The sequence below is a fragment of the Thamnophis sirtalis genome, unplaced genomic scaffold (genome assembly GCF_051295495.1).
Source record: "Thamnophis sirtalis isolate CommonGarterSnake01/CBP01778 unplaced genomic scaffold, rThaSir2_p1.2 scaffold_10, whole genome shotgun sequence".
NCBI classification, from domain to species: domain Eukaryota; kingdom Metazoa; phylum Chordata; class Lepidosauria; order Squamata; family Natricidae; genus Thamnophis; species Thamnophis sirtalis.
In genome coordinates this window covers 53,665,233-53,687,949 of record NW_028261390.1, presented here as the reverse complement: position 1 = coordinate 53,687,949, position 22,717 = coordinate 53,665,233, and the positions used below count along the sequence as shown (strand labels likewise).

The 22,717-nt window shown below is 43.6% G+C and overlaps 1 protein-coding gene across 1 annotated transcript in view; it reads right to left on the bottom strand.

The window, feature by feature from the left end:
• The window catches only part of LDB2 (LIM domain binding 2), a 106,403-nt gene extending 84,074 nt beyond the window's left edge, over positions 1-22,329 (bottom strand). The window contains exon 1 of the mRNA XM_087723789.1: positions 22,117-22,329. Coding sequence (XP_087579915.1) covers positions 22,117-22,248 — 132 coding nt within the window. The 5' untranslated portion in view covers positions 22,249-22,329. The remainder of the gene's footprint in view (positions 1-22,116) is intronic.
• Between the last annotated feature and the right edge of the window lie 388 nt (positions 22,330-22,717).

Below are 22,717 nucleotides of genomic sequence, written 5' to 3'. Positions count from 1 at the left end.
ACAATCAAAATGAACATTTTACCTAGAATTTTATATCTGTTCCAGACAATTCCAATTAGACTAGGGAAAAATTACTTCGACGAATTAAATAAAATAGTATTGAAGTTCATTTGGCAGGGGGGAAAAGCAAGAATAAAATTAAAGTCGTTACAAGATGCTAGAATAAGAGGAGGCCTGGGCCTACCCAATTGGGAATTATATCACCAGGCAACAAGTTTGATGTGGGTTAAGGAGTGGATAACACTACCCTGTTTCCCCGAAATTACGACATGTCCTGATAATAAGGCCATGCCACATTTTTCTGATAAGCAAAAATATAAGTCCTCCCCTGCAAATAAGCCTCCTGGACAACCCACCTCCGGCCAGCCAGAGCCACTCACCAACCTAGCGGTATCCCAAAGGTGCCAAGCTGCGGGAACCGGGGGGGGAGGCAAAGGTGATCGTGTTGCTTAGTGCTTTCGGGATACCGCTAGGTTGGCGAACAGCTCTGTGCCCAGCTGAAGAGGGGGGTTGCCGGGTGGCTGCTCTCTTGCGAGCGGGCTCCCAAAGAGCCAGGCACAGCCTCATGGGTGAATGGCTGTGTTGCGCTGTCGCAGCAGCACAGCACAGCAGCCATGAAGCGACCACACTCATGAGTAGCCATCCGGCAAACCCCCTTTCCAACCGTGCAGAGCGCCATTCATTGACCTAGGGGTATCGCCAAGCTGCATGTGTACCTGTTCACTGCCGCCCAGCTCCCACGGCTTGGCGCCTTTGAAATGGCAGTGAATGGCGCTCTGTACAGCTGGAGGGGTTGCTGCGCAAGCGGCTGTTCCGCTCTCGCTCACACACCTGCCAGCCTCACGATGCATGGCCCAACTTTCTCCGCAGAGTCACGGCACTGCCGCCACTGCATGGCTGTTTCAGCGGCTTCCAAACAGGGTCTTCCGGCAATGGCTGCTCTGGGCGTATGCGCTATGGTTGTATACTCTGCCGGCAGCTGGCCCACAACCATAGAGCGTATATTGGTGGTTATTATATTCTATTACAGTATATGTCAATATGTATACTATTATTTTCCCCATTTATATATACTTTTTTCTATTAGTTAAAACAGTCACCTTTTGCAAGATATTTTATCTCCATCCATCGTCTCCTAGCCTTTTTTAAAATTTCATCATTTATTGACTTTTGATAACTCTTATATTTTTCTTTTGGAATCTTATATTTCTTTCTAACATTTTTGCACAGACTGAATATTTCCTCTGCCTTACCCGTCTCCTTGATTATCCATTCAAAACTTTATTTTGGGGAGATTTTTCTTTTTTCTTTTCTCCCTTCTATTCAAAACTCTTAAAGGACTATCTATTTAATTCGTAATACTTATTGTTACTATCTCTTCAATATCTATATGTTGTAATTTATTTTGATTTTTCTCCTCCATCCCTCCCTTCTGGTTTTCATCTGTTTTCTGAATATTGTGTTCATCTATTTTTCTCCATTTGTTGAAGATTTTCTACACTCACATCTTTATCTTTGAACAATAACATTCTCTCCTTATGATTCTGTCATATTTCCATAAATATTTTAAGCATCAATAACATTTCATCATACATTTTTATTGTCTCCTGTTGAGTCATTTTGTAATAATTTAATATAAAAGTTGCTCGATATACCACTAAGATTCCAATGTCCCAATATCTAAAAACTCCAAAGAAGTCAGATTAATAAAATTAGGCAATCCCAAAATTATACCTCCAAGTCCCCTAAATTTATAGTACTTAAAAGCTATAAATTGATAATTTATAACCTTTATAATTTTCCAGTTTACATCTTACCAATTGTCCAGATTTTAAAATTTTATTTATCTTTTTTTCTTTTCTCTTTTTTTCTTTTATCACCTTTCTTCTTTTGCCTCGTAGGATGTTCTGTCAAGTATCATTAATAATCCAAATTGGCCCACCCAGTTTCCTCAAATCTTTCAAATCCACCTGTCAGGCCTGCAGCTGGATCCTTTTAGGATTGTTGGCCTGCCACACCCTCTCTTATTTTACTATGCTGCTTCATTAGTGGGGAATTGGGAGGGGGAATAATAAGGAGTAGAATGTGTTGTTGTCAAAATAAAAAATTCCTTTCTAGAAACCAAGGTCATCTTTTGTTCTCTATACCTCTGAGCCTGACTGGAACTGGATGGGTGGAACTGCCAGCGTGGCAGTGGAAGATTGGACCATGTGATGGATTTATGGGTGTGGAGGCAAGATTTTGAACTTTCAACTGGGTGGGGAAACCCAGGAAGCTCAGATTCGGGTTTTCCCCAGATGTGCCAACATGTCTCTCTTAATAAATTGGAACTTAGAGCAATATTTTGCCTTGGACTCTGATTTAATTTTGGATGATATTTGGAACGCTGAGACCTTCCAGTAAACAGTTTCAATAGGGTTTTAGTTATTTGCAATTCAACTTGTCTTAAAAATCTTCAGAGAGCTCACTAGATATTTCCAAACATTCAAATTGCCTACTGAAATAGAATCAAGATCAAGTGGCCTTCCAGGTGTTGTTTACTTTCTCTCCTTTTTCTTTGTGTATATTAAATAATTATTACTTTCACTGAAGTTCCCATGCTGCAGTAAACGTCTTTCTCCAGTAGATGGCTCCCATGTTCCAAATTTAAACAGCTTACAAAAAACAGCTGATTGTCAAACAATGGGGGAGGGAGTTAGAAATAAAAGTAACCCCTTTTCAAGATGTTGTTAAAACTTTTTCCAGGCTTTCTGTTTTAAAGCTTCCTTTAAATATTATTTTCACATCTGAGTCTTTAATCTTTCCCCATGTATCCAATCACTGCTTTTTTAACATTTGGAGATTGAAAAAAAAATTAAATTAAATTTTTTACATTTTTTTTACTTGGGTTAGATTTTTAGAAAAGTTGGAAGTTGTCTCACCCAATTTCAATGCTCTGTCCATGGCCTGCTCCAGCACAAATCTTATTGTCATACCATATTTCAAAGACCTTCTAGCTGACCATAAGGCTAGAACCAGGATGAAATCCCTAAACCAGGGATGGAAATTGGTAGCAGAATACACCAAGGAGTTTCGCGAGCTAGCTTGCCACATGTGGAGATGGTCCCAAGAGGCTCTGGTGGAATGTTACAACAATCGCCTTAATAAGGATGTCTACCAACACTGTGTTTCCTGAGCCCCCCCCCCTCCCGACCTTCAGCACTGGTATGTGTTGGCAACGGATGTGGAAATTGACCTGGCCAGACGCCGGCACTGGAGAAGCAGCAGCTGAAACAAGTCTTCCACCTCCACCTCAAAAGAAGCCCCGAGAGATACCAAAGGGGGGCGAAGCCCAGGTAAACGGCATAAACAGCATGTTTCAGATGTGGAAAGGAGGTGCACCGAGCTGCTGATTGCTCCACCAAGCCTGGCTCTAAATCGACCTTGGCTGGAGGAAAGAGCCGAGAAGCAGCCAGGAAAACACCACAAAACGGCACTGAAAGGTGTGGAAGTTATTGAGTTCACTCCTCCAGGCCTGGAGAAGCTGGGAGCTCCAACCACCCCAGGGGAAAGTGAAACTGACTGCAATGATGACCCCCTGGTAAGTCAGCACATGGGCCCCTCCACTATTCCAGTGGAGTTAAGGGTGCCTTCAACCGGCACCCAAGGGAAGATGTTACACCAGGTGCGTAATTAGCCCACAGGTGGTGGAAAAAATGGGACTGAGACTGAGGACAATGAAAGTACCCATTGTATTTTCTCAGGTGGATGGGTCAGTAGCTGGGGGGCCCCAGCCCATTTTGTAACCAAACCAGTTGAAATGTGGATGGAGGAATCACCAAGAGACTTTGAGCTTTATCATAGCCCGCAGGATGGAACAGCCCCTTATACTTGGATTACCCTGGCTACGGAAATGGAGCTCTCATGTGAATTGGAGGAAGGGTTTGCTGTGCATTTGTTCAACCCATCTGGAAAGGGGGTTGGGAAAAAACCCTGCATAGCCAAAGCCACAAAGGAATTGGCAGCTGCAATGGGCACAACATTGCTGGGGAGGAGAAAATCCCTAATGAATATTGGGACCTCAGGAAGGCATTCAGCGAAAGGGCTTCAGATGTTCTCCCACCCCATCACCCCACGGCCTGCAGTATAGAAATCCTCCCAGGGGTGAGACTCCCTAAGCCAAATATTTACTTGATGACCCCATGTGAGCTGGATGAATTGAGAAACTTTATTGATAAAAACTTAAAATGGGGGTTCATCCAACCAGCTAGGCCACGGGTAGCTGCCCTGGTGTGGTTTCAAGAAAAAAAGATAGCTCTCTTCATTTGTGTGTTGACTACAAATATCTCAATGTCATTTGCGTAGAAAATGTTTACCCATTACCGCTTATGAAGGACATGTTAACTCATCTGGCCAAAGGAAAAATCTTCACTAAGCTGGACTTGAGAGTTACTACAGAGTTTGAATTAAGGAAGGGGATGAGTGGAAAACACTTTCAATTGCCCTTTGGGCTGTTTCCAGTTTAGGGTGCTCCCGTTTGGGCTGCAGGGGGCACCAGCTGTGTTCATGCAATTGATAAATGAGATGCTGCATGAACATCTTTATATGGGGGTTTTAGTTTACCTTGATGACATTCTCATTTACACTGAAATCCTGGAGGAACATGTGAAAATTGTGCGCTCAGTTTTGAAAAAACTCAGAGCTGCTGAGTTGTATGCCAAATTGTCAAAGTGCCAATTTCACCAGGAAAGAATTGACTATTTGGGTTACCGCATATCGCATGAGGGTATTGAAACGGACCCGGAGAAGGTCCAGACAGTCATGGAGTGGGTGCCCCCATGCACCTGCAAGCTTCCTAGGTTTTGCCAACTTTTACCGACAATTCATCCCCTAATTCGCTAAGATTGCATTGCCCATTATTAATCTCCTAAAGACAAACATAGAAGCAAAGCCAAAGCCTAGCCGCCCTCCTGAGTGACCATGGAGTGTCAAGCTGTGTTTGAGAAACTGAAACGATTGTTTGTGGCCAAGCCCGTCCTAAAACATCCCAACATGAATGCCCGTTTCATGATACAAGCTGATGCCAGTGACATGGCTGTGGGGGCGGTACTACTTCAAACTAATACTGCTGGGACATTACAACCTTGCACCTATACCTCCCAGAAATTAACTGAAACCGAAAGGAGGTAAGCAATTTGGGAGAAGGACGCTTTTGCGGTCCAATGGGCCCTGTTAATCTGGAGGCATTTCCTCGAAGGGGCAAAACAACCTTTTGAGGGGTGGATGGACCACAAGAACCTAGAGGCCTTGAAAACCCCGGAAGTTGTTGACCAAGCAAGTTGCATAGGTGGGGGCTAAATTGTATGTTCCCGCCAAGCTTAGAGTATGTGTGTTACAACAAGCCCATGATTCTAAAGCTGCTGGAAACTTTTGGTTTGTGAAGACATTACATTTAGTTAAACAGCAGTTCTGGTGGCCATCTTTGAAAAAAGACAGGCCTATGTCACTAATTGTCCTGTCTGGCCTTCTGCAAAGTGGCCACCTGGGTAGCTGCCTGGATTACTCCAGAACATTGCTAGAACCCCCTCTTTAAGTTTTATCAATGAAATTGCGTACCTTTTACACACTTTCATTTATCAATGAAAGCGCATAATGGCTGCTAGGTCTGTTGCAGCTCTGGCTAGGTGGGAAATCTTTCCCTCTCCCTCTAAGACAGTTTAGCTGAATGGATGCGTAGCCACCCCTTCCTCCAGTTCACATATGGATTTAATTTCCAAAGTCAAGGTAATCCCAGTATGAGGTGCCGATCCATCCCCAGCGCGATGATGAAACTCAGGGTTTCTTGGTGATCTCCCATCCACATCTCTACTGGTTCGGTTACAAAATGGGTGCCCCCCCCAGCCACTGACCCATCCAACTGGCAAAAGGCAATGGGTACTTTCAAAATTCTCAGTCTTAAACCCATTTTCTCCACCACCTCTAAGCTAATTATACATCGGATGCAGCCAGAATCTAAAAGGGCCAGCATTTTCCCCTAGGCTCCAATCGAGGGTACTTTAATTTCTACTGGGATGGTCATGGGGCCCAATCGGGGACTTACCAGGTGGTTATCATCAGAGTTGGTTTCATTTTCTCCCAAAAGAGAGGAGGGTTCTTTTTCCTCCTAGCTTGGAGGAAGGGCATCAGCAACTTCCACACTCTTCAGGGCGGTTTCTCTGCAATTCCCTGGCTGCCGATTGGGTTTCTTTTCTCCAGCTGCAATTGGTTTTGGGCCACTTTGAGTAGCCGTCAGCAGTGCCCCTCCTTCCCACAATGGAAACAGGCAGTTGACCAGGGTTTGGTTGCAGGCCATCCCTTCCCTGCTCTTGGAGCCTCTTTTGGGATGGAGGGGGATTTTTGGTTTTGCTGCTGCCTCCACGGTATTGATTTTTGGCTAGGTCAATCTCCACATCCAATACCAGCATTGCAGGCCGCCCTCCCCCCCCCCCCACATTCACACAGCTCTGGTAAACATCGTCGTTCAGGCCGTCCATAAAGCTTTCCATCAAAGCCTCCTCAGACCACCCCCACATATGCACAGACAGCTCACAAAACTCCTGGGTGTACTCAGCCACCGACCTCTTCCACTGGTTTAGGGTTTTCATCCTGGTTCTTGCCTTCCGATTTGCCAGGGGAATCATCAAAGCACTTCCTCAGGGCTGTCATAAACACATTGTAATCCCTCAGCAGGGGGGACTCATCGTTATGCAAAGCAACCATCCAGGCAGCCACTTTGCTCTCCAATGCCATAGTAACAGCTCTCACTTTGGCATCCTCCGATGGGAAATCCTCCCCATATTGCTGCATATAATTCCAAACCTGAACCAAAAAAACCCCCAACTCCTTTGGATCTCCTCCGTACTTCACTCCAAGGGGAGAGATTTTTGGAATTCGATGCCTGTGGGGCCCCACTCCCCCCCCCCCTTGGAGGGGCTCAAACAGCTGCTGCTGCTGCAGGTGGTGCTCCTCTATCCTGGCCAGCTCCGATGTCTGCCCTCAGGGCTGTCTCAGGGTTAGACAGGTCATCTACTCATCCCTCTGTCTGCTTGGCTAATTCAATCTCCCCTTCCGTGCGGTTTTCACAGAAATGGCGCTTCTCCCATCTTCTTGGAGAAGTTTCAAAGCGTGGGTCATCATGAGGTCCTCTTTTTTGGCTTCCTGCCAGGCAGCCTCTGGTTGCTGGCGTCGGCTCGTAGTGATCACTCTTTTGCCCCACTCCCAATGACCATCTGGGCCAGATGGATCTTTCCTCCAAATCCAGTTCAGCCATCCATTCCATTTCCAAAGGAAATGAGGATCCAGTAGCTCCCATTCTTCATTTGAAAAATATCCTGTTTTTCCATCAAATTTTTCAGTTTTGTATCCCATATTTTCCAATCTCTTTTCAATTCTCTCTGTCACAACGAATAGTTTGAATTTCAAACATAATCATTTTTCTTGCTGCGCCATTCTTCCAATTTTGCAGGCACTGCCACTATAGGATTCAAGGCTATTTTAATAAACTTCAAACAGGCCCTGGGCCAATAAGGGGCCACCACGATGATTAGCGCCTTCTCCACTACCACCTTCCTGAGAGTCCCTGGAATGAGGGGAATGGGAGGGAAGGCGTAGAGCAGACCCGGAGGCCACATGAGGGCATCCGTGCCCTCCCCCCAGGGAGAGAAACCGGGTGAAGAACCGAGGCAACTGTGCATTTGTCGGAGTGGCAAAGTGGTCCACCAGCGGCATGCCAAACCGCTGACAAATCCCCTGAAACAAGGACGGGTGAAGTTGCCACTCGCCATTGTTCAGAGTCACCCGACTCAGCCAGTCCACCTGGTGGTTGGACAGGCCGGAGATGTGTTCCAAAACCAAGGATGACGGGTGTTTCTCCGCCCAAGCTCCGAGCCGGAGGGCCTCTAGCCAGAGAGCTCGAGAGTGGGTCCCCCCTGACGACTTATGTGGGCCTTGGCGGCCACATTGTCCATCAGGAGGAGCACGTGACAGCCCTCCACCGAGGTCCAGAAGTGTAGCAGGGCTAGGCAGGCAGCCTTCAGTTCCAACCAATTTATGTTGTGTCAGAAATCTGAAGCTGTCCACCTGCCCTGTGTAAAGCAGGAGCCCACCAAGGCTCCCCATCAGAACAGACTCGCATCCGTGGTCACAGTCACCCTGTCCGGTTCCCAGAAACAGCAATCCCGCCAAATGGCCGGGGAGAGCCACCACCTGAAGGAAACCTTCACCCCCACCAGCAGCCGGAGGAGCCGAAGAGAGTTGCTCATCCTTTCCCTTTGGAATGGGATGAGCTCCCACTGAAGAGGACGGAGATGGAGCCTGGCCCACGGAACTATCCCTATACAAGAGACCATCTTGCCCAACAACTGCGACAACGCGAGGACTGAAACTGACTGACTTTTGTGCACTCTTTTTGCTAACAGCCGTAGGCTCGCCTGACGGTCTGGAGACAGTCAAACCACCCCCAACACGGAGTCTATGACCGTCCCCAGGTGAAGAATGCACGTGGACGGGGTCAGATGGCTCTTTGGAAAGTTCACCGAGAAACCCAGGGCCTGAAGACTCTGAATGGTAAGCTGAAGGTCCGCTACTGCCGGGGAGAGGGACCCCACCTGAACTAAGACATCGTCCAGGTAGACTTGAAGCCTTACCGGAATGGAACGGAGATGAGCCGCCAGCACCTTCATAAACGTGTGTGGGGCGGAGGCCAACCCAAAGGGAAGAGCCCAGTACTGGTAATGGCTCTGCCCAGGGGGGAATCTCAGATACCTGCGATGTGCCGGAAGAATTGGAATATGAAGGTAGTCTGTCAGGTCTATCGATGCCAAGAAATCCCCCTTCCAGATGCCCTGAAGGATAGACTTTAGGGAGGACATCTTGAAGCGTCTATAGACCAAGGACCGGTTCAGACGCTTGAGGTCCAGAATTGCCCTCCAGCCCCTCGAACTCTTCGGGACCACAAACAGGTTGGAGTAGTGGCCCAGCCCCCTTTCTTCTCAGGGAACTACCTCCACCGCCTGAATGTCAAGAAGATGTTTTATGGCCTGATCCATCAGGTGGCGGCACTCCAGGCTCGGAGACGGAGGGAATGACCAGAAGAGATTCGGGGGGGGGGGTAGAGTCTTGGACCAATCAGGTTTTGAGAATACCCCACACGTGACCACTCCCTCTCTTCCACTAGAAAATTTACACAATATTTTCCCATCACTGTGTGTATGAACCTATGGTACCGAATAAAATATGGCAGTGCCTGCCACAAGAGTGGCGTGGTGATGCTCTGAGTGTCAGGCCTGCAGTTATGTTCCTTTTTAGGAGTTTTGGCCTGCCATACTCTATTATTTTCCTATGATGTTTCATTAGTGTAGTAATTGGGAGGGGGAATAGAAAGAAGTAGAATTGTGGAATATGTTGTTGTCATTCATTTCTAGAAGGCCAAGGTAATCTTTTCCTGTGATGGATTTATGGGTGTGGGGATAAGATCATGAACTTTCAACTGGGTGGAATCCCAGGGAGTTTTCAGATTTGGGTTCCACAGTCGTTGCCAACATGTCTGACTTATTAAATTGGAACTTTAAAGATAGCTCTGCCTTGGACTCTGATTTAATTCTGCATGATATTTGGAACGCTGACACTGAGATTTGGTCACTGTGTTAGAACAAAATGTTGGATACAAGGGATCAGAGGGAAGATCAAATCTAATGAAGCTAAATATAAGACATTTGCCCCCTCCCTCCTTGGGAACATAACACCAGTAGTAATTTCTGAACCCACTGGATTGGCAAGAGTCTCTCTCACCTCACCATGTGTGTAAAATGTTCAAGTTATGCCTGCCTATGAAACAGGAAGTTTTTAAGTTCATAGAATCTTAGGGCTGGAAGGGACCTTGGAGGTTTTCAAGTCCCACCTCCCAAAACAGGAGTCCTTATTTTTAATGTTGCTAGAGGTTGAAGTTAAGTTAAGAAAAAACTACCACAGGCACCAGAATGGAAACCAAAAGAAGGAAAGAAGGAATTCCAAGAAAAAAAGAAAGAATTCCAAGCAATGGAATATTCTGTATTCAATAGCCATCATGTCAAAATGTGTGGACTTCAGCCATAGATTATTTTTAATGTTTTTTTAATGCCACTCCTTAAATACACTCTGTGAATACCAAATGTCTTTTGGCACCTCCCGCATTCAGGTCAAAAATATCTTGGGCTTTATTTTGCTCATGCAAAATAAAGCCCAAGATTCATGCTCACAACACAGAAACTTTAGATCCAGTCCTCTACAATCTGAATTTTATCACTATTTGTTGCTATGAAGATAATTAAGAACTGTAGCTGCATATTTATCCTGCTCTCATTTTTTCTCAGAGGAACTAGAACAGCTTAGAAAAGAATAATAAGAGACCTAAATAAAACCATGGCAATAAGATCAACAAAAGTACAAAAATTAAACTTTAAATGTTTGCCGAGAATGACTTGGCTGCGTGCAGTTTGGGAATCCCAGATGTTGATATTGAACTCAGAAAGAAAATAATGAAACCTTCAGTGTTCAAAGGCCAAACTCATATCATCCCCCTTGGAGCACAACCATCATTGTACTCCTCATCTACCAAATGATGTATTGAAATGATATTCTACTATCTCCTTCAAAATGGCTGCTGTAATTCCCTCTTTCAAAACAAAACTCTTCTCCCCAAAATGTCTTGATTTATTGATACATTGTAATCCAGTAGTGGGTTTCAAAAATTGTTCAAACCTACTCTGTGGGTGTGGCCTCCTTTGTGGGAGTGGCTTGCCACCCATGTGACCGGATGGGAGTGGCTTGCTGCCCATGTGACCGGATATGAAGATGCCGACCACACTTGTCAGAACCACCTTAAATTACCTCACACACAGCACTGGCATGCATAAGAATATGATGTAAACTTGTTTTTTAAAAGGCATCTTTGATTTGCATTAAAACAACTTCAACACACGCAATGTTCTGATTGCACCACAAACGCAGTAGTCATCCTTACCTTTCACAGAGGCACTGAGTTTTATAAATATGAGCATGATAGTGTAGAATAATCATATCCAAGGACCAGTGGTGGGTTTCAAAAATTTTTGGAACCTCTTCTGTAGGTGTGGCCTGCTTTCCTGGGTCCACTGGTGGAACCTCTTCTAACCGGTTCGGTAGATTTGACGAACCGGTTCTACCGAATAGGTGCGAACTGGTAGGAACCCACCTCTGTTGTAATCTCTATATTATATAAAATACTAGCTGAATACCCATGCTCCGCTATAAAACCATGTGATTGGGCTTGATAAATCGACACAGCTTGAAAATTAATGAATAGTTACCATCGGTCTCTTTTCTCCCCTTCTCTCCTTTAGCCTTGCCCCACAGAAACCTACCCTATCCTATTCCCTTCTCTCCCTCAGCCTTGCCCTACAAAATCTTCTCCTATCCTATCCCCTTCCCTCCCTAAGCCTGGTCCCATAGAAGCCCCACCTATCTTATCACCTTCTCTCCCTCAGGCTCCTCCCCAAACTCCCAGCCAGCAGGCCAGATGGGTCACATGCTGGCCCCACCCACATTTAAGTTTTTAGGTTGGGAGGGGAGTAGAACCTCTAACTCTCTAGCATCAGTGTTAATAATAATATAAGAAATACTAATGCTCTGATGGTCATTTTGAAAAATCCTTTGTTACTGAGCACCTAGAAGGCAAGTGGAACATATGTGCCAAATTTCAAGTTTGTAAGCTTTACGGTTCTGGAGATTTCATGATTCCTGTGTGAATGTTTTCACATTTATATATATAGATTTGCAGATGGCTATCAATACGAAGGAACAAGTCTATCCCACAAGAAGTGACATAAATATAAAACACAACCAAAGCAGTATTAAATCAGGCTGAATTAAATTAAAAAGTCAAGGGAAATTAAATGGTCTTCCAGGAATATGGGAAAACAGAGATGTGCATCTGATGTGGGTAATGCTGCACTATGAAGTCAGTTTCTTCCGCAGGTCACACCCTTCCCTGCAAATCCTAGATGGTATTGGCAGGAGTGGGGGCAGAAAAAGTTAATAAGGTGGTCGCAATCACCCATTTAAAGGCTACCCTTTAAAAGATGTCCTGCAACTCTCTCTGCTTTTCAAAACTGATTGAGGTTTCTAGCTGCAAAGAAATAATGAGGACATGAGCGTGGATAGTCAGGACTCTGGCTGGGTCACTCTAGGACATTCACAGAGTTGTCCCTAAGCCACTCCTGAGATGTCCTGGCTGTGTGCTTCGTATCATCATATTGGAAAGTGAACGTTTGTCCTGTCTGAGGTCCTGAGTGCTGTGGAGCAGGTTTTAATTGAGGATATTGTATTTTGCTCCATTCAGATTTTTCACAACCCTGACCAGTTTTAATTTCCCAGTCCCTGGTGCTGAAAAACTCCATCACAGCATGATGCTGCTACCATCATGGTTTGCTGTTGGGATGGTATTGGGCAGGTGATGAGCGATGCCTGATTTCCTTCAGATGTGATTTTTAAAATTGAGGCCAAACAGTTCAATCTTGGTTTCATCAGACCAGAGAATCTTGTTCATCACCATCTGAGAGTCCTTCAGATGCTTTTTCCCCCCAACTTCAAGCAGGCTTTCGTGTGTTTTGCACTAAGGAGAGGCTCCCATCTAGCCACTCTGCCATAAAGCCCAAATTGGTGGAGGGCTGCAATGATGGATGTCCTTCTGGAACTCTGTCCCATCTCCACACAGAATCTATGCCAGTTGTCAAATACCCAAAATCTGATCATTGACCATAGGGGAAAGGTGTCAGCCACTGCAACTTCAAAATCAAGTTGGCATCTGTAATAACTTTAATTAGTCACTAAGCGACCAGTCATAAGTTGAGGACTATCTGTACAAATTGCCTAGTAATTTCTTTCTAATTTTTTTTTAAACACGTCAAATGGAAAGATTGCTGGGGAAAATAATTACACTTTGGACTCTAGAAAGAATTCACTTCCACCAGTGATGATAACGTCCTTGCAATCCTTCAGGTAAACAAACACCAGGAACACTTCCAATCCCTGCTCGCTAAGTCCAGCACATGGAAATGCTGAAGAGGAGATGCACTGCATACAACTATCTCCAGAACCTGGGGATCTGACTGTGCAATGTTTTTATTGCACATGAGCAGCGCATCACTAAAGCTCACACAAGACCAGGTTTCAGTCATGATATCTCAATGAACACCTGGAGATTAGCAAGAATGCAGGGAAGTAGGTGTGCAATTTCCTCCCTCACACATTGGCAAAATGCCACCTCTCCCCCCCATTTTTAATCTGCCCAGTGTCCTGTTCAAGATGAAGATGTACCGAAACACCCACAGTAGAGGAATAGATTGCAAAAATCAAAAGTGGCCGAAGAAACAGAACTGAACTAGTTCTTCAGGAAAAAAAACAACAACAGTAAGAACTTTTATAAAAGTCTGGAAAACTTTTATGGACATTTTGCTGATAATGAAAAAGAATGAAACAATGTGTGGATTTGACGACGGAAAAAGGATTAAATAAGGAACTGAAGGGTATTTGTGACATTGATAGGAAAGGTATGAGTTTGTAATTACTGAGGTAAGACATCACTTCCTTTTCCTGACTCTTGTTAATTGAATAATCTTTTTTTTTCTTTTACTGTACTGATTTCTGCACTTTTTTTCTTTATTTTCATACTTGTCTCTAGTCTTTGTAAAAGATAAAACACACACACAGGCATTCACGTTCATAGATCCAGAACCTGGCTCTTAGTGAGGCTATCCACAAATGACGCTTTGTACGAGGTAGCTAAAAAGACGGGGTTTATGTGTGATGCACATAACAAGGGCAGTACTGCAATCACACTGTTTTGGCCGCTGCCTTGAATGTTGAAACAGTGTTGAAATACATCATGATTGAACTTATTATATTTAAGAGTACGAAGACCAAAGAAAAGAAATTCAGTTCCATTCAGATCAGACTAGTAGTTTGCAATCAAGAATCAGCAAATGAAAATTCTTAAATGTTTCATTTTTATCTTTTCCTCCCCATTACTTTTTCAGCTAGGTTTTTTAATATTATTTGGAGAAAATGTATACTGTTTTTTCTTTGATGCTGGTTGCTTTTTATCAGCAGCATAGTAATTTTTATCTGTGCTCTGGACCTTCAAATCAAAGATCCTTTTCTATTCTTAAAAAGTGCTGCCACCTAAGAAGTCTTGATTATCTCTAAGGATCTTGTTGTTCCAGCTTAGAATCATTAAAAGCAAATTTCCTACATTTATTATGGTTCTGCTTATGCAAATCCAAAGTCTTCATTTAATGTACCTACCTACTGGTGATTAAATTTTTCTAAATTCTGTCAAATGTATTACATATTTCAAAACTGAAAACTTAGTCCATATTCACAGTCATCAAGGAGTATTTGAGGAAAAAATATGAACCTTGGATGCTATACATTTATTGATCATATTCAACAGAGGATAGTATGTTTTATGTTCCTTAATTGTTTGAAATCCATTACTCTAAGTTCAAGTAGAAAGTTCTTGGATGGATCATGGGAATCCCAGGGCTGTTTGCAAGACTAGAAAATATAAATTCCGAAAGAAGCTAAAGTACTTCATCTCCACTCCCACGAAAACTATGTGGAAAATGCATTTTTTGCAATATTATTACAATTTCAACTGGAATCGGACTGGATTGGTGATATGTGAAAATTACATGAGGAAAGTAAATCTCCAGAGATACTTTTGCAATTAATATTTCAAGGCCAACTGGTAGAACATCAAAAGATAAAGAATTACCTTTCTGAAGTTGCTTTCGCTTACCTTTGTCAAACTACCTACCCTCCAAATATAGATAGATGCTGAATTCCTAGCAATGCTGTGTTGACCAAAAAACTGCAGGAGCTGCTCTACACATTTGGAGGGCACTCAATTCATGAACATTGCTTTAATTGAATTTGAATTATATGAAGGCTTTTGACTCATTTTCATCACTGTAATAGCTAAACCTTTTCTACTCTTACCCTAATGGATACACTCTGGCAGATTGTAGGGAGAGGCTATCCATCTCTTTTCCTCAAACTCCAATTCAGTTCCAGGATATGCTGCCTCTTATCTCCTCCCCGCTTTCTGGAATGTGGTCTCACCTTCCTCAGAAATCACCCAGGAAGCCCATTACACCAACTCTTCCTCCACAGGCACCATTTCTCACGCCTACAAATGCCATGGCTGATGCCTAAGTTGCTTAATATAATTAAAAGCCAATGAACAAATTAAATGAGCTGCCCTCTAGATGAGGGACAGGGTTTGGGAATATTTGAAAAAATACCCTGAAGCTCAGATAAAGCTCATCTCCATTACTGGAAACCCATCCATGCATTTTTGGGCAGGGTTTCAGAAGTTCTTTGTTCCTTTCTACAACCTTCCAATTGAGCTACAATCCCATAATATTCCTGTTGCTTTCTTCTCTGAATATTAAGCCAAACCATCCTGGAGGTAGCTTGGGAAAGTTGGCTGAGTTCTGTCACCTGCTGAAGGTTCAGACATCTACCAGTTCCACAACTGTTAAGATCACGAAGTCTAGTCCATCTCAGATTATGAAAGTCCAAGAACTGAAACCTTAAAAATGTCCTTTCTGCATTGGCAGACAGAACAGAGCAGCAGCTTTGATTTATTTTAAAAAGAAAAGAAATCTCACAGCTCTGGGCCTATTTCTACATTTGCATTTTTCCAATAAAGTTCAAAATCATCTGATTTAATTCTGAACAAGCCTGTTCAGTTAGAGATCTTAGTAGTAGATAAAAGAGTGTTTTCTCTTGATTGCTAAGGATTTTTTCGATACACTTGTGTAATTTCTTGACAACAACCTTGACTTTTCTTGAGATGTTTTCCCATTTCCCAGTTTTACCTGAAGTTCTACATAGTCTTACTCCATCCAAACAGGAGCCTCACACAATTAGCTAAGGCCAGTTTGGTACCAATGCTTCGTAAGAACACAGATCGAGTGTTTTCAGTTGATGAGAGTAGGAATGTCACCAAACTCCTTCCCCAAGATTTCACCCCTTCCCTAGACATCAGGGATATTCACATAGTGGAAAAAGATCAAGATTGTGGCATGAATGGGAAAGTAAAACTTTGAAACTTTCAGTCACAGATACAAACCAGGCAACTTTTCAGCTAAGTGATCTAAAACCAGCAAACATGATGAAAACATTCCAATCTCATTTAAACCCCCTTTTCAAAAACTTTGATTACTATATTTCTTCCTTTATTTTTCAGGTGCCTTATAATTCAAATGTAAAAAAAAACATGTGCAAAACAGCTCTTGCTTCCTTTATAAAAAGGGGAAAATGTATTGTGTAAGGATAGGGTTCCACCACAAAACCGCGGTAGACTAAAGCACGTGTGACTAAAGCGCAGTGACAAAACCGCACCGTCAAAACCGCGCGACAACAGCGCGCCGACAGAAGCGCGCTGTAACATAACCCTAAAAAATAACCATAAACCTAACCCTAAACCTAACGCTAAACCTACCCTAAACCTAACCCTAACCCTAACCCTAACCCTAAACCTAACCCTAAACCTTACCTTAAGTTAAATCGCGCTTCTGCCGGCGCGCTGTTGTCGGCGCGCTTTTGACATCGCGGTTTTAGCGCCGCGGTGTTGTCGGCGTGCTTTTGACGTTCGCGGTTATGTCGTGCCACGAAAGATAGAGTTGGGGTTTACTTTACACTGACTTGGTCCTGGTAAGAATGATGGTCCTTCAACTTCCATTTAAGTACAGACATGTCTCAATCACTTGGAGGATGAAAAAAGAAAGAATGAATGGAAGAAAACCTCAAATCATACATTTGCAACATCAAGCAATATTTTGATTTCTACCTTATGCCGGACTTCGAAATCAAATGTAAACTGAAAAATTCAGAAAAATGTAAACAGTTCCTCTAATTCTAAACACATTCACTCAGGAAACAAATATTGCACAATTCCAGAGCTCTTAATTTCAGATGTTGTTGGGGATCAGCAGCCACATTGTGTGGCTGCTGGTGGGGTTTGCCCACCCCACACACCCCAGTGAAATTCACTATATTGCCAGAGACCTTCTGGTTGAAGGACTTTTCCTATTTCAGACTGACAGAAATCTCAACAGCTGTCAATCCAGCTCAATGCAACTATTGGTAAGTTTGATACTGGTAAGCTTCTTTCTGCTAGCACCACATCCTTGAAGGAAAAACCATTATTACTAGACAGGAAACAAGAACCCCAAAAATGGGGTTCAGGGAACTTTTTCTACCACCATAAGATTACTATGATTTTGTATTTACTGATTAGCAAGACTTTTATATTTATCTGGTGCCTTTGAGATTTCCAAGAACTGTATGTGTCATGTACTCCAGACTTCCTTTGGCAGGGTAAGCAATTACTCAACCAGTGCTGAAGCTATGTAGGATCAGCCCTACTTGGTAAACCTGGGAATGCCAGGGCTGTAGCAAAATCAGAGAGTTAAAAAAACCTGCAGAAAATTATGTGAAGAAACTTGAATGTATAGGCCCAGTAAGCCACCTGAAAAGTTGAAGAAGCATTTTGGAAGAAGAAAGTTATAACTGTCTACACAGTTAGGGTTTGAATATTTCTATTTATTTATTTATTATGTATTTATTTATTATTTATTTATTGTCTGTCTGTCTGTCTGTCTGTCTGTCTGTCTGTCTGTCTGTCTATCTATCTATCTATCTATCTATCTATCTATCTATCTATCTATCTATCTATCTATCGCCTTCACTATTTTTTTACAAATAATTCATTTCAGACAAATGATTGTCCAGGCTCTTTTTGAAAGCTTCCAGTGATTAAGCTCCCACAACTTCTGAAGGCAAGCTTGGTTGATGGTTCTCATTATTAAGACGTTTCTCCTTACTTCTAGATTGCTTCTACTTCTTATTAAGTAAAGCTGTATTAGAATATCACTTTATCTGATTCTAACCCTCTATTAATGCATCTTAGGATTGCATTGGGTTTTTTGACTGTTGTCACACATTGTTGGCTCTTATTTGATTGTCCACTAGGACTCCAAGATCCCTCTCACAGTTAAATCAACCTAGTCCAGTGATTGTTAACTTTTTTGTCACCAAGTGCTGAAACTGGAGCACAGGCATGTGCCAGAGCACCAGAACCTGGAAGGGAGCAGCTGCCGGTGTGGCTGTGTGCCAGCTGCTCTTCCGGATTCTGTGCGCGAATCCCCAGAGAGAGACTGTACCCAGAAGAGCAGCTGGTGATGGCACGTGTGCCCACAAAGTACTCTGCGTACCACCTCTGGCATGCGTGCCATAGGTTCGCCATCATGAACCTAGTCTATACCTATATAGTTGGTTTTTCTTGCTTAAATGTAAAACCTAACTATCTATATTGCACTTCATTTTGTTAGATTGGACCCAGTGTTCAAGTCTGTCAAGATGTTTTGGATCTTGCGCTTATCTTTGGCTATTCCTGTCAACGTAGTGTTGTCTACAAATTTCCTAAGTTCCCCTTCATTTATGAAAATATTGAAGAGTACTCGGTGTAAAATGGAATATTGGGGTATCCACTGCTTACTTCCCTCCATGTGGATATAGTTCCATGGAAGACTACATGTTGAGTATGATTTATCAGCCAATTAGAAAACCCACCTAGTGGAGGTGCTTTCTAGCCCACATTTTACTATATTGCCAAGAAGTAAGTTGTGGTTTACTTTATCAAATGCTTTACTAAAATCTAAGTATTCTTTGTCCACAGATTTCACTGATCTACTAATTTTGTTAAAGAATGAAATAAGGTTTATTTGGCATGATCTGGTTTTGACTACTGGCTATAACCTTGTCTGCTTCTAGGGGTTCGCAGATTTGTTGCTTGATTATCTTTCCAGGTATTGATGTCAGGCTGATTGGTCTGTAATTTCCTAGATCTGTTCCCCCCACTTTTTTTTTGAAGATGGGGACCAGCATTTTTACAGTCCTCAGGTAGTTCCCCAGTGATACAAGAACCAAGAGACATGTTTCAATGGTTCTGAAATTACATTTGCCAGTTCCTTCAGAACTCTGGGATGCAGTCCATCAGGACCCGGTGATCTGAAGCCATCTAGAGAAAACAGGTGTTATCTTATTTTCTTCATATTTTAATTTGCAAGCATATGCAGCACACCTTCATTCTTTTATTTTCCTACAACTCTTTGAGGTGAGGTGAGCTGTGAGAAAGTTACTGGCCCATGGTCACCCAGCTGGTTTTCACAGCTAAGGTGGGACTAGAACTCATGGTCACCCACTTTCCAGCTTGGTACTTTAACCACTAGGCCAAATGGGATCTTATGATCACTAACATGACTCTACAAAACATAGAAGTGTGATTGTTTCGATACTTAGTTTAGAGGAAAGAAAAGGTGAAACGGAGAGAACAAAGGTTCATTGCAGACTATCTTCTATGTTTGTGATGGATACTACCAGGGGGCATCTGAAGGGGGAGAAGGGCTCAACAAAGTCTGATGGCAGCATTGACCGTGTGATCAAAGCTGCGCCTTTCTTTTTGCACACATTTTATAAATAACTCAATATCTTCTAATTCATTATTTCGCCTTTTCAGTTACTAAATGACAATAGCTCAATAATTGTTGGTCAACATTTCCATTCAACTAATCATCCAAATGTCAAAGTGTTTTAGAAATTACTCACTTAACAACATCTTAGAAATTTGGAGAACTAAAGCATAGAGATGTATTATGTGAATGCCGGCAAAGATGCTTTGTATAGAAGAGAACACAATTCTTAGAAGAGAAATGATAGCTAGGTAGTCAGAAGCTAAGAGGTAGACAGGTAACAGGATGCTAACTGTTGGAAAAACACCCAATCTCAGATCACTAGAAATTTAAGAAATCCATCTCAATGGTGGCTGATACATTAGGCCTGTAAGGAGGTATTTAGACGTTACGGAAAGAAAAAAATAAAGCTAGTTGTTATGATTCTGCACATGTTCTAAGGCACCATCATATTTCATGTGTTCGGGCATGAAATGACCTTCCAGGACTGAAATCAATTATTCACAAGTTCAAGCAATTGTTGAAATAATAGTATTCCAGATCATTGACAAGTTCGCAAAAGTTAAGATGCTGTATGAAAATATTTATAATAAAAGTACACACATATTCATGTTTAATATGTATCTCATGTTGTCATCCAAAATTGCCAAGTTGTCTGAGATGAGAACTGATACTTTGACAAACTTCTTTAGAAAGTTCTCAAAAATCAGGAGGCTGACCACACTTTTCCAACTAACAAATGTCATCATTTGTGGCACAATGAATGTCAAAGGCTTTCTTGTGCATATTAATAACAGTCAGAAAATATGTGACCAGTCCTGATCTTTGATGCCATTGAGTAATATAAATTAACATGTTTAGAAGTCACCCTGATTGCTGAAACATAGCTGCTACATGTAATTATGAAGACACACTACCAAATGTAGAATGTTAATGACAAACGGTTCAATTCTATTCACACCTTTAACACCTGATTATAATAAGAAATCCTGTGACAGACTGTAAGTAAATCCATTTATAGATAATGGAGCAGGGAATCCAAGTTCCTACATCTGATAATATTTTGAGGTGAAGATCCATTTCTTATAAAGATGACATGCTGATGGAACATTATTTTCCCTCTCTACTGGAATGTGTACAAGAGCAGAACTAGTGGTGGAAATAGGTAGTTTTGAAGCCATCAAAATATTAAAGAAGTCTGCAAAACCCAGAGATATCTTAGCATTGTCCTTCCCAAGAACCAGGGACACCAGGTGAGGCAATAGGTAACCAGGGAACAAATTCAACTGACTACAATCTTATCAATTCAAGCTAATAAGCTTCAATCTTTGTAAATATATTTTCAAAACTTTTTTAGTGTAAAAAGAAAGTGATCTCCAAAACAAACATCTTGTAATCATGGAAAATATCAGTTGCCAAATTCAAGCTGGACTGCCACAAATTACAAAATTTAATTTGCAAGCTTAAACTAGCAGAAGGAGGATCTAGGAACCGCTAGTAAAAATCTGCAGAAAAGTATCAGCAGCTATGCCAGGCTTTAGTGCCTTCCCTTATTATGAAATATTTCAGGAAAGCAGGATTCTCCAAAGTGATGCAGAAATGGAATGACTATCAGAGCACACTGTAGGTTTGGGAGTTGTATAAATCTGAGAAACCTCGAACTAAACATTTTCCAGGAGCCATGGGGACCTCAACTTCCTTTCAACTTTAGTGGAAGAGAAAACCAGCCCCCCAATTCTAAACAGAAAGCACAACGACGGCTTGGAAAGGAACCAAATCCACAAACCCAGTTTAGTGTCTGGAAATCCAAGCCATTCTCCTTAAGACACCAGCCAGAAAGCAGGTCGCATTTTGATACCCATATCCCGCAAGGCAGCCTCTGGTCCGACAACTCGGAGTCCCTTGCACGCCTTCGCCAACCTAACCAAACCCCAGGCCGCCTTTTGCAAGGCGGCCGTTCCCTAACCCCAAAAATTTAACTTCAACCTCCAAGAGAAAAACTTGGAAAGGGACAGAAAAGTAAAGCCATTGAATTCCTCAAAGGAGTAGTCCGGCCCTGGGATTAACTGTTTCCTTGCCACGCAAGAGCAACTTCAGCTAAAACCAAGAACCATCCAGGACATCAGTTTCTGCTCTGGGACCAGCAGGGAGAATCGTATTGGCCGAGCCTCGAGGGAAAGATACCACGGCCCATCAGATCCTCCAAAGCAGAACTAAGAGGTGGGGATGTGTGCCCTTTACGGGGCATTTCTGCTCCGCCGCCGCAACCTCTGGCAGCAAGTTGGGCCAAGTTGCCTTTTCCTTTACCCCCTTCCAAATCATGCAACTGGCGAGTGCGTGTACGTTGGTTGGGGCGTAGCAGAACACCCCACAACCGCGCCGCTGAGATCTTGCGACGATCACGTGTGCCCAAGAAAGAGCTGGCCGGGAGGTGCGCCCCCCGGCTCGGTCTTCCAGGCGGCGTGGAGTTGCGGTGCACCGGACCAAAGACGGAGGTGAACCGTTCCGAGGCGATGCGCCTGGGCTGACTGCGCGCACTCACCTCGGAGCGAGCCTGCAGCCGCTTGTTCATCTCGTAGATTCGGTACTCAGGCTGCACCATGTAGGGCGTATGGCGCCGGTAGAAGGGGCCGAAGGGCGAGGAGTAGAAGGGGTCGTGCGACGCGCTGGACATCGTGCCTGCTGGCCGGGGCTGAAGACGAGGCGCGCAGCAGGGGAGCGCCGGGCGAGCACATGGGCTGGGGGCTCTGCGCCCTGCAAAGTAAGCGGCGCAAGGCGGGGGCAAGCAGGGAGGCGGGCGGGCGGGCAGGGAGGAAGAGAGGCGGGGTTCGCGACTGGCTGGGAAGGGTTGCCGCCGCTGCTGCTGCTGCTGGAAAGGGAGGGGGGCGCTGGGATGAAAGCTCTCCACCTGGGTTGGGAAACCGCGGCGGTAGCAGAGGGTGACTTCCCGGTTACACGGAAGCCCCTGCGATCACCGAGCCTATAGATGCAGGAAGAGAGGCAGAGCGGGAATGGAGAAATGGAGAGACCGCGCAGGCGAGCGCGCGCGCGCACAGATCCGGGGGAAAGTCGCCCACCCCCCCCACCCCGTGCCAAGCGAGGACCCCGCTCGGCGCCACTCCCTCTCCTCGGAAGGGGGTCGG